The following is a 12,074-nucleotide window of genomic DNA, read 5'->3' as shown; positions in this document are numbered from 1 at the left end:
AATTTGGCTCACGGTAAATATCAGGGTTTGAAGTTAATCCCATCCTTGTTTTAAACCAGAATAAGCCACTGCCTTCAAAGGAATTAGTCCTAAATCACACCACTGTCAGTGCAAAATGAATCCTACACTATATGTCTCCTCTGCTAGCAAAGTGTCAGGAGAAGCCTAATCCTTCATTATTTGTCTCTGGTATATTCTGTCAACCAAGGACTGAATAAACTCTTTCCCACAGCACTCTCTGTACTTTTGATGTCAGTTTGACTTCTTCTAGCTCACCACCCTGAAGCATTCACCATGACTAATAGCAGAACAACACCCACAGGTTTCACAAAGGAAAATGTTTGTCCTCGCCTAACTCTCTGAGATAAAGTTTTAATCCAGCAGGCCTGGAATGTTGTAACCTCTCATGGCTTTTGTCTGGTACATTTCCATTTGCTCCCATGTCCTTTCTCTATTTTCCTAATATTTTATATTAGAGTATTCCTAAATGATAGCTTAAAAGACTCAAGATAAAGTAGACTTTAAAGGAAATATCAAATAACATTAGATATCAATAAAATCCCTGTTTAACATTGAGTGACTCATGTCATCTGTTGTGCCTAAGACATGTTAAGTTCAGCCCTGGAGGACAAAGTCTCCTGGGCCCTATTACAAATCCCCAGCCATCCTAAAGTTTTCCTTGCAAGTTTATCCAAATCTCCATGGGCTCTCCATTTCCTGAAGTCTCCCAAGGCCTTAGCACTGGTTCTCAGTGTGGTTAAGGATGCTTGAAATTCTGTGTACACTGGAGTCAGACTACAACTACTTCTTTTAATATGCCCAAGATTTTTCTGAAGTAAGTGTTAATCTCATGTTTACAGCTCAACCAGGACAGCTAAGAAAATAGGTGTTTGGGGTTTTTTCTTTTGGAGTTTTTCAAGGTTTTGCTAGGAAAGGATTCTAAAAATGGAATTGCTGAGTTCTGTCTTTTCCTGGTTTTCAGGTCATCATAGTCAGCAACAAAAGGAGATACTGAGGGAAAAAGCAAAGACAGGAATATAAATTTCTTTTATTGGAGCTTTCTGGTCACTTTTCAAAAAATAATTTAAAGTGGAAGCAGAACAGCCAAGATGAGAAATTTGGAGGGAGAAGATATTTTCCATATTATTTCTGTTCTAGCAAAGCTAAAACCTGATCAGGGGACTCTAAGTTGATTCTTGCTGTCTCACACATCAATTAGCTGTGAATTCATTGGCAAACTCTATCACCAGTGACACCCATGCAAAATGGCAACCATTTACAGCTCAAATTGCAGGGAAAGCATAGCCTTGAGATTGGCCTGCTGTGCAAAATTCTAATAAAGTGTAAAAACATTTGTTTTCATCACTGTTTTGGCCTTTTTTTCTTTTATTATTATTTTAGGTCAATAGTTTTAAAAAATAACAGCTGGAAGGGATAATTTGTTTGCCAGCAGGTATCACTGATTAACACACACAGCTAATTATTAGAGCTTCCCAGCAGAATACAAGCAGGTTTTGGAAAAGTACACTTGACACTGATATCCCTCATGTATTTTTCATTAGTATTCTCAGTACTATTTCAGTTAAACTAAATCACTTTTTAATAGGTATTAGTCTCATTCTCACACAGACTAGAGTGGATTTCAAAAGGGTGTCTATTTCTTGATAAAGAGTTCAAGAGTAATTTCAGATCATTACATTTTGCTATTACTTTATTTTTTTCCATTGTAATGTCAAAAGGGAAAAATGGTTTGCAGAATCTTGCTTCTTTCTTTGTCCTATGGACATAGCTTGGTAATTCAGATGAAAATACATACAACCTGGCCTAACATAACTAGAAAGAATAGCAAAAAGCTTCTCTTGTTGTTAGAGCTCTGTGGAATGCACCAAGGCAGGGTCACCTGCACACAAATTCTGACAATTGCCAGTTCCAGTGGCAAGAGCCATGGAGTATGTCCTGCAGGTAATTTCTGGGACGTGAGCACAATTCATCCGAAGGAAAGGGCAATGACCTATGCTAGAAAAGAGGAACAGCTGTCAGCCCTACAAACATAATAATTGGTCACCCTTTGACATCTTACTTTGGATAAGAGCCATTATCCAGAGCAATGAAAACAGCTGTGCAGAACAACACCCCAAAAATACTTAGCAGGAATGCACACTACATAATTCACATCTCCTTAAAATGTAGTGAAACTCTTTCCACTGCTGTAAAACAGCTTTGATGTGTTTGGTTTTTTCCTTCAATACTCCTAATTGGTTGCACCATCTGATAAGAGATCTACTAAGATTTTTCTGCTTTGTCTATCTAACATCGACTTAGGTAAAACTATTGTAATAATTTGAAGAAAATTTCCAGAAGTGACTTTCACTTTAGGCATACTACTTCTAGGTTGTCCAGGCTCATCCTAAACTCAGTGATGCTCTCAGACTTTTCCAGACCAAGTGTCAGCTGGAATTTTTACTCAGTGAGATGATGTTTAATGCTTGGTTCTCAAATGTACAGTACAATTCTACTCAGAGACAGTTATTTACCACTCAGATATCCTTGCATGAAATGCAAGGAGAAAATTTAATATTTCGTAAGTGTTGCTTCAAAAAAACCCAGAGGCATTATTTTTAATTCTCAATATCCAGGAAGTCATGGGTATACTTCCCCATTTCAGATTAATTTGTTGTAAATCTTTGTTTAGATGTTCTTACTTTCAGTTGGAGTAATTTATTTCTCAAGCAGCTTTAAATGGAATGTGGCTCCTTTTTGAACATAATTACTTGGATATTAGTTTTGAACAGTAAATATGCAGTTTGTAAGGATGGGCAGCTTCTGCATAGAATCATAGAATATCCTGAGGTGGATGGGATCCTCAAGGACTATTGAAGTTCAGCTCCTTGCCCTGCATAGGACAATTCCAGCAATCACACCATGTGACTGAGAACATTGTCCAAGTTCTCATTCAGCTCTGTCAGGCTTGAGGCTGTGACCACTTCTCTGGAGAACCTGTTCCAGGGCCCAAAAAGCCTCTGGGTGAAGAACCTTTTCTTAATATCCAACCTGAGTATCCCCTGACACAACTTCAAACCATTCCCTTGAATGTTGTCACTGGTCAGGAGAGTGATGAGATCAGAGCCTGACACTCTGCCCCCCCTCATGAGGAAACTACAGACTGTGATGACATCTCCCCTCAGTCTCCTCAAGTAACTTGAGCTGCTCCTCATTTGTCTTCCTTTCTAGGTCCTTCACCATCTTCATGAACATTTGAACATTTTCTAATAGCTTTATATCTTTCTGATATCTCTGGTGCCCAAAACACAGGACTTGAGGTGAGGCTACCCCAATGCAGAGCAGAGAGGGGCAATCCCCTCCTTTGCCAGCTGGCAATGCTGTGCCTGATGCCCCTCAGGACACTCTTGGCTGCCAGGGCACCTCTGACTCATGTTCGACGTGCCATCAACCAGGACCCCCAGGTCCCTTTCCACAGCCCTGTCCCAAGTGCAGAATCCAGTACTTGTTTTTGTTAAACTTCATACAGCTGATGATTGCTGTATGTTTAATATGTCCAGGTGTTTAACATGTCCAGGTTGATCTGAAATGTCTCTCTGTCTTCGAGGGATCAACAGCTCCTCCCAATTTATTGTCACTGGCAATAGAAAAGTATAGGGAAAATTTCAGTCAGACAGAGCTTCATGAGTCTGAAATATGGAAGTGAAGGAAGAGAAACAGCTGCTTTGCACTCCCCTCTGAGCAATGAATTGGGAAATACTATCTCTTTGTTTCATAATTTTCCCTGACTGTCACAGGCTGCTTCAGTGTTCTCTACTGCACAGGATATTTTGCTGTGCCTTATTTTTTTCTGGGATTTTTTGTGTGTTGTTGCAGGATCTCCTGGTTAGACAGCACAGGTAATTGAAAGTATTTCTGTAGTACATGTGCTCTGGTTTCAAGGTCACATATATTTGTAGAGGAGAAGAGATTTCTGTCTGAACCCTTTATGTTAACTTATAAACACAGCAAGAAAAGTGATGTTTTTTGGCAATGAAATATTTATGTCTGGAAGATTTGTCTTTAGATTTCTCCTTGTAATTGCCCTGCAATACAGCAGTCTTAAAGCAGAGGAAAAAGGTACTTAAGAAACACACAGAAAACACTGAATGGAGAAAGTTATTTGCATCAAAAAGACAAGATTGTTTTTTCTAAATGGGAACATGTTAGATATCTGGAGGTGACAGCATTCTGTATAAAAATGATGACAAAAGGGGGCTGTGCTGCTCAGTGAACTGGAGATGTGATCACCAGATTTCATTGCACAGTTCAGGATCAGTTCCTAGGTAAGTGTCAGAGAGTTCAGCTAAATACCTTATAGCCATGGAAAAGAATTTCTAAAAAGTGAAGGTCATTTTCCTATCTTTGTTCATTGCCCTGTATGCATGGGCTATGACCCTGCCACTGACATTGTCTCAGTCATGTCTAGTCACTTTGGCAGCTATAAAAAAGAAAAGTACCAAAAAAAGATCCAAAGTCCCAGAATAGATTTATTTTATTATTAAAATTATTCCTGAACTCTAAATTTTAGATAAACTCAAGGAGACTAGGCGGAGTTATGTTGAAACTTTGGGGCTGCTCAATGGCACTAGCAGGGTTATGTATATGCTTGACTGCCTCTACATCCTTCAGTTATGTCAGTACTTATGTGTCTGAAATTATATATGATATAATTATGATATTTTTTATGATTGATATTAGTTTCTTGGAAGATCTCTTGTACCACACCATGTTGCAAAAGTTTTGCCATAATTGGTAGCTGACTTAGTAAATTTGTGTGGCTTTAGCTATTTATAAGCGACTTAATCTGACAATCAATAATGAATTCAGTGGGAGGAGGAACAACAAAGGATACAGCTATTTTTTCTAGTAACAAAACGGAATCCTGAATATTAAAGATATGTCTTTTCAAATACTATCTTGAACTGGAACAATTGATTGTATGCAAATTTGCCATTGTTCAGAGGGGAAACGGTTTTTGTTTTCTAAATCACTAACAGAACAAAAATTCATGTTAGAATATTCTGCAGCAGAGTGGAGAAAACTTTGTCTGAAACCAGCTGTTTTCACTGAAGGTTATATAATAATTTCTTGTGGTACACTCTATGATTTGATAGGGCCAACCTGCTTGCAGGCTGCACATTTTATGCACCTTAAAGGCCGGACTGTTCCTAAGCACACAGTGAAGTCCTCTGATGACGGCTCTAGTAAAGTAGCAAGATCAGGCATCTAAAAAGGTCTCAGCTCTCCTAGAGACATAAATAAGATCAGAGTTTTTGAAGAATCAGCCAATGTTCCCATAGGAGCTGTGCACAGCTGATCCACAAAATTCAGTTCTAAACACGAAATCAGATGGTGACACTGGTACAAATGGCTTCTTTCACATGTAGCAAATCTGGGGTGGGTGGGGTAAAGCTGTTCTTAGCCATCATAGTCTGTGCTTGTCTAACTTTAGCAGAAATAATCATTATGCTATTCTCCATCCCTGTCTTCCCAGGGGTGTGGTATATTTCTGTCTTTCAGTAAAGTACGTGTATGTAGATCAGATTAAGGAGTAGCACTCACTCCAGCTGTGAGTAGGAGTTAAACATCTGTTGTACTTATGTATTGGAAAGTAGAGAGGATCAGGGACAGCTGAGTTTTCCAGAAAGTCAAGGCAGCAGTTTGGGCACCTTTGTGTGCCAGATTGGTTTCCAATAAAAGTTACTGAAGAAGCACCCACAGACTAAAACAAACAAAACTGCCTTTTATCACAGCCAGGGGAATTTAGCAGTTAGACCCAGGAGAAGTCAGAATAAGTGAACTTTAGTAATAAAAACACTCTTTACAAGGTGGTTTAACAATGAGGCAGCAATGATTTCCAATTAATGAGTTGGCAGCAGTGCCAGCTATGAATGTTCACATGCTTCCTCTTCCTGTGGAGGCTGTGCTGTGAACTTAATCAGACGATTGCTCTAGATATGGCCAACACCAAATGTTTGTTTTTTAAGTTGGCTAAGTTCCCTGATATAGTTCACAGTATGGTCCCACAAATAATTGATCTGGCACAGTGAAGGGGAAGCTGTACTGAGGGATCAAGGTGGGCATAAGGCAGTACAGAGGAACAGGTACTTACTAGTTTCTCTGCCAAGAGCTTTGATTCATAAAGTCATACTCTCAGTGGGAGAGAGAGGCTTGCTGCAGCCCAGCAGTGAGAGAGCCATAGAGTCTGTGATGCCAGATGTTCCTATTTTAGAGAAAGTACAGCATTTTAGTCTTCTTGTGCAACTCTCAGTCCATTCCTGGTGATAAGTTCTTATGAAAGCATTTATTTTCCCTCAAATAACCCAAGAAAGACAGTGATCGAGAAAGGAAAGAGAATTTTCTGAGACATTTTAATTACAAAAAACAACATTGTGGTGAACTTCTATTTTTAGTTAAACAACTAATGAAAAATCAAAATGCTTCTCCAAACTTAGTTATCCAATCATAATTACCATAGCAACCAGTTCTTTATGTGGCACATGCTGAAAACACTCTCTAAGAAACACGAGTTTACTTTCCCTGTTTTTCCAAAACAGACAAGAAATGCTCTAATCTGTTTCTAAAGCCCTGAGAATGCCTAGCTGGAGATTACATTGAAAGCCACTTGTTTACTTCTCACATGTGTTTGGGTGACATCAGCCCCAACACTGCTCTGCTTCTATGTGGCAGAAAAAAATTGCCTGCTGAAGAGGTTAATAATAGGTTTATTTCTGCTAAACATTCTAGAGTGCATTTCTGCACTTGAGGTAGTAACACACAAGCTCACTGTCCTTCTGGATTTCAGAGTAATTTCAGCTTTCTCTCCTCTGCCTCCACTGTGCTTTCCACATGGATATATGCTGTTGTTGTCTCAACTTCATGATGAAGTTACATCAGTTGCAATCTTTTAGGGCTGTCTATCAATCAACATATTTCCAATCCATTTGGTTTGTTGAATGTTCATAAATATTCATTTTTCCTCAGGTTATGTATTCTTTGGAAGTGCTGAACTCAATCACTATACACTCCATAAACATCTGTTAATGGCTGGCCTTATGGCTTTAAATTAACTGCATGTTTCAAAAAGGGAAATCATGGTAAACCTAAAACACAGCTCAGTTTTGATTTTTGAAGTCTTGAAACTTCTGACTTTTGCCAAACCTTTAGCTTGCTTCCAGTTATTCATAAACTCACAGGATTCTGTGTAAACTCCTAAGGAAGACCAACTCAACTAGGTGCTCTTAATAGCAGAAATGCCTAAGAATTGTTGTGCTTATCCCAATATCTCACCTGTACCCTTCTGACCATCCTGCTTCCTGACCTAGATTCAACTCTGCCTTGAAAACTGCCTGTAGCTGATTACCTACCACTTCACAACAGACACAGGGGTGACTTTACCATCTTTTCAATTAATTTTCCCTCTCCTGTTCTCTTGCATTACTATATTGTACCTGCTTTGATTATCACTTCCTCCTGATGAGCCATGCCCAATGCCTTTTAGTTGTTTCTTTGAAACCTGGTATTTCCCAAATCAACTCAAAATGTTTCCTTGGTTTCAGCTGTCTTGGCAAAGACTTTTTTATATGAGTGGCAGATAAAAATGATGTTATTTCAATCAATGTGTTCTTTCAAATTTAAACTATTTGTCTGACTTGCATCCTCTCATATCTTTTGATTTTTGCTAGTTTTCATAATGATTTTGCAAAGGGTTCTGAGGTGCCTTTATGGAGGACACTTCATAAGTGACCATTTATTTGACAAGTGATTTCTTTCATCTGGAGAAGAAGACAATCAGGGGGACCTCATTAATTTCTACAACTACATGAGAGGAGGTTTTAGTGAGGTGGGTGTCAGTCTCTTCTGCCATGTCTCAAGTGAAAGGACAAGGGGAAATGGTCTTAAATTAGATCGTGCCAGGATTAGATATTAGAAACAAAATTCTCTCTGAGAGAGTAGTCAGGCATTGGAATAAGTTGACCTGGGAGGCAGTGGAGTCTGGAATGAATCAAGAAGCATCTAGATGTGGAACCTTGGATATTATTTAAAGGTGATTATGGTGCTGCTGGGTTGATGCTTGGAATGGCTTACCCTGAAGATCTCTTCCAACCTCGATGACTCTGTGATTCTGTGATTCTACTGCCTCAGTGATCAAGTAACTTCCTTTAGCTCTGTTTATCCTATTATGTGATTATGTGTAACTGCAGGTTCAGCAGGGACAGTGGTGTTACACTGTGTCTGTTACAGACATATTCCCAAGCAGTGTCGTGAAGGGTACCTTCATTGCATTTTTTAAATATTCAAGAAGCACCCCTCCTCAGAGCCCCATTTAAAATCAAAATACATCACTCATGGCTTTTTATGATCTCTTGCTGTGCTGCTATTCTTCATTATTTAAGTGCTGTGAAAGGTACAAATAAACTTATAAATGTTGTGAAAGTATTTTGTTTTTTCACATTATGCCTCAGCTTCCCTACTGTGAGAGCACTGATTATTTTCAGGTCAGTCAAAAAGATATTAAACTCTGTACATCTTAAAAAACAGAGTGTGTCCTGGCTTGTAGCCTTGATAAGTTGTAGAAAATCCTCCAAGACTTCTCAAATTGGCCTCAGTAAGCTCTAGAAAAAAGGAACAGCAATTAAAGACCCAAGTCTTATGTCTTTTTGTTCTTTTATTAACAAGAGCCCCGGATTAGTATGCCTTGCAAGTCACAGTGCTTTACTCCTTGGAGTGATTTCAATCAGACTACCATGTGTCAGGAAAGCCAATTCTGCCCCTGCATAAGCTGTTGTTTTACCTGTAACATGTTTTCCATTATTCCCTTTGTCCAAATGAAATTATGTACCCATGAAATCTAATTGAAAGACAAATTCTAGTGCATTTACTCTAAGGAGATCTGCTGAAGGGAGTGGTACAAGTCCTGAGCATTAGCAGAGATGGGTGACTGAACTGGGCTCAGGAAATTGCAAATGAATTTGCTAGCAAAGGAGGCCACCTTGTCACTGCTTTCACTGTTGAAATTCACTTTTCAAATGTTCTGGAGAGATTTTCTTTTTTTTCACCCTCTACTCTAACCTTCCTAGTATGTGTGAAAATACAGCCCAGGTCAAAGTTCAAAGTCAGTCAAAAAGGTTTGAAAAGTTGACTCCTCCAACCTCCCTCAGCTGATTCCAGTTGTCCTGCTGAACAATTCAGTTCTCAACTAGTTCTGATAGAGAGTCTCAATCTCATGTCAGATCATCATACACCTCTTAGTAGCTTGCACCAGAAGGAGTTATTTCATACATAAATTACTGCCTTCCCTGATTTATTTTGGAGCAAAGGCAGAGAGGGTCTGGGGGAAGCTGGCTGGTCCAGGGCAACGTCTCCAGTAAAACAGGATATGGCAGATAACAGGAAAAAGGCAGAAAGTGCAAAGAGAGAATAGTGATACATGCAGAGTGACTAAAGAGCCTCAAATTCCTCCTTTTTAAAAAGTAAAAGTAAGGGGTTATGTTTTAAGTCAGTAAAATCAGGAACGGTGATGAGCTAATTAATTGGAAATGGTTACTCACTGTTACTACACATGATGTAGCACTCAAATAAATTATAAAATTGTCAATTGAAGGAAACAAAAGGAGAGAGTTTTATCACAAAGGACCTAATTAAATTGTTAAAAATCTTTATTATTGAGTGATATAGGAGCCAAATGTACTATTAACTTGATAAAGGCATCAGGAAAAGTTGTGCAGGTGCAGTGAGTATGCCACCTCCAGCTTAGAGGATCCTGAAGACAGGGAGATGCAAGGATCATGCTAATCATGCCCTACTTCTCACAAGCCTTGTCTAGACATCTACTACTGGAAAAGGTTAAACAAAACTTCATCTGGAGCCAGGATATGCATTATTATTTAATCATGGCACATGAATTGCAAATTAATTCCCTGTACTATAGTAGAACAATATTCCAGATTCAGAAATATGGGAATATATAAAGCTGAAGTTTCTGCCTGATGCTTTTGGCCTGATATCAGATCTCACTTTCAAACCCACATGACTGTGGGAAGTGAGACCTGCAGATCTGAGTCAAAGCATCACAATGAGATTAGGGAGACCTCTAATAGGACAAACAACACTTGGATTTTAGGAAAACTGATTATTAGAGGATAGTAAGAAAATACAATGCCTATCCCAAAATGTTCTGCAATCACAGATTGCTGGAGTGTTCAAGACTGTTTTGACAAAGCATCACATTTTCCACCACCAGAGAGAGGATCCTGAATGATGAACACTTGATGTGCCTTGCTGCAGTTGTTCTGGTGTTGTTATGATCCTGTATGTATCACCCATAGCTATCAAAGCCTTTGAAATCTCAACTAATTACAAGGCGGAGATAGTGGATGAAGGTACTGAGGCTGCAGAAACTTTTCCTCTCTCTAGTGCAGTCGAATGTTTCTTACTCACTTTCCCAGCCAGTCCTCACTTCAATGGTGTTGATGTGCCCTGCCTTATAAACATGCAGAGCACAAAGAAAGGTCAATGACAGATAAGTAATCCACTGAAATTTACACTGCCCAAGGATCCACTCCCATCTGGCTCTCTTGAGTTCATATGGAAAAGGAAGAAGCTGTGGCACAGCTTCTACAAGGAAAACCAGTTCAGCTCTTGTGTAGACTTCAGCAAAGAAAAACTCTGTGAACAAAGGCATTGACTGTGCAAGAATTTGCTTGTCCTTTCAGCCTCCCCTGTTGACTGGTTCAGAATTCAGATTGTGTAAATTTGTGCTTTGACATCAACTGAAAATGAATGTATTCGAATTGGTTGATAATAATACAATAACTATTGCCACTGATATTAATGATACAATGCCTATTGTCACTGATATTAATTCATAGCTAATTGATATTCTTTGTTTTCCTTATTATGGCTTGCTTCCCAAACTAAAGCCATGGAACAAATCACAAAGTTTCTCTTGCAGAAGAGGCAGTGCAAAAACAAATTGTTAATTACATTTGTAATCATTCCTGGCTAGAGCTCTGTGAGTCAATTTTTGGAAACAAAATTTGTGGTTCAACCAGAGTTTATGCCCCCAAATACTGCATATCTCATCCTCAAGGCAGAGACAATTTACAAAGTTGATGTCCCTACTTAAGATCCAAGACATTCTTTTATGCAAACTTTCCTAACTGCTATTTTTGCAGCCCACAAAGCTGTCTTCATCTCTCTTTCATTTTTTGAACAGATATTTTTGCTTCTCCTGTCTAATCAAATCCTGTTTGTTGTTCATTGCAGATTGCAGCTCAGGCAGTGTTATTTATGTGTATGAACACTGCAGGAATCTTCATTAGCTACCTATCAGACAGGGCACAGCGCCAAGCCTTCCTGGAGACCCGCAGGTGCGTGGAAGCCAGGCTGAGACTGGAGACAGAAAACCAGCGACAGGTATGGTCACCAGGAACAACATTCCTGCTTTTCTACTAACCTGTGTTGATAGTTGGACAAGACCAGGAGTTTGTAGCCACCTGATTTGAGCAGGTTAAGTGAGGTTTTATGCTCTTGCTGTGCTGGTGTGTATCGAGTTGATGTGGCATCTAAACGATTTCCCCTAGGAAACAGGATGAATAGAGTGGCTGCTCATCATTCTTTCCCACAGAAGAGGCCATCAAATGAAGCAGCACCTGGCAGGTGGTTAAAAATGCTTCTTTACACAAGAGAGGTTAAGCTGGGGGATTTCACATTTCAGAGTGTTGTAGATATTAAAAATTGCATTACTCAAGGGAAAGATGCTCCAGAACCATCTGGATGCAATCCTGTGCCATGTGCTCTGGGATGGCTCTTCCTGAGCAGGGAGGCTGGACCAGACGGCACACTGTGATCCCTTCCAATCTGACTGCTTCTGTGAGTCTTTCAAAACTAAGCAAGTTCATCAAAGAGAATCTAGAGAAAATACTAAAGCATCCCTTCAGGCTCATAGATGGATTTTTGCAGCTGCAGCCAAATATCACTGTTCTGTTTCTCTGTTCTTAAACTCTTGAAAAATCAACCTTTGGCCCTGT

General features: G+C 39.3%; 1 protein-coding gene across 2 annotated transcripts in view; it reads left to right on the top strand.

Moving 5' to 3' along the window:
* ADCY8 (adenylate cyclase 8) overlaps window positions 1-12,074 on the top strand; it is a 115,887-nt gene that overhangs the window by 18,527 nt on the left and 85,286 nt on the right. For both annotated transcript variants that reach the window (XM_063174259.1, XM_063174252.1), the window contains exon 2: window positions 11,311-11,460. In XM_063174259.1, the coding sequence (XP_063030329.1) occupies window positions 11,311-11,460 (150 nt within the window). The remainder of the gene's footprint in view (window positions 1-11,310; window positions 11,461-12,074) is intronic.

Source organism: Melospiza melodia, chromosome 1, assembly GCF_035770615.1.
Source record: "Melospiza melodia melodia isolate bMelMel2 chromosome 1, bMelMel2.pri, whole genome shotgun sequence".
Taxonomy (NCBI): Eukaryota; Metazoa; Chordata; class Aves; order Passeriformes; family Passerellidae; genus Melospiza; species Melospiza melodia.
Note: the sequence above shows the minus strand (reverse complement) of the source record. Positions and strands in the feature narration are given on the sequence as shown.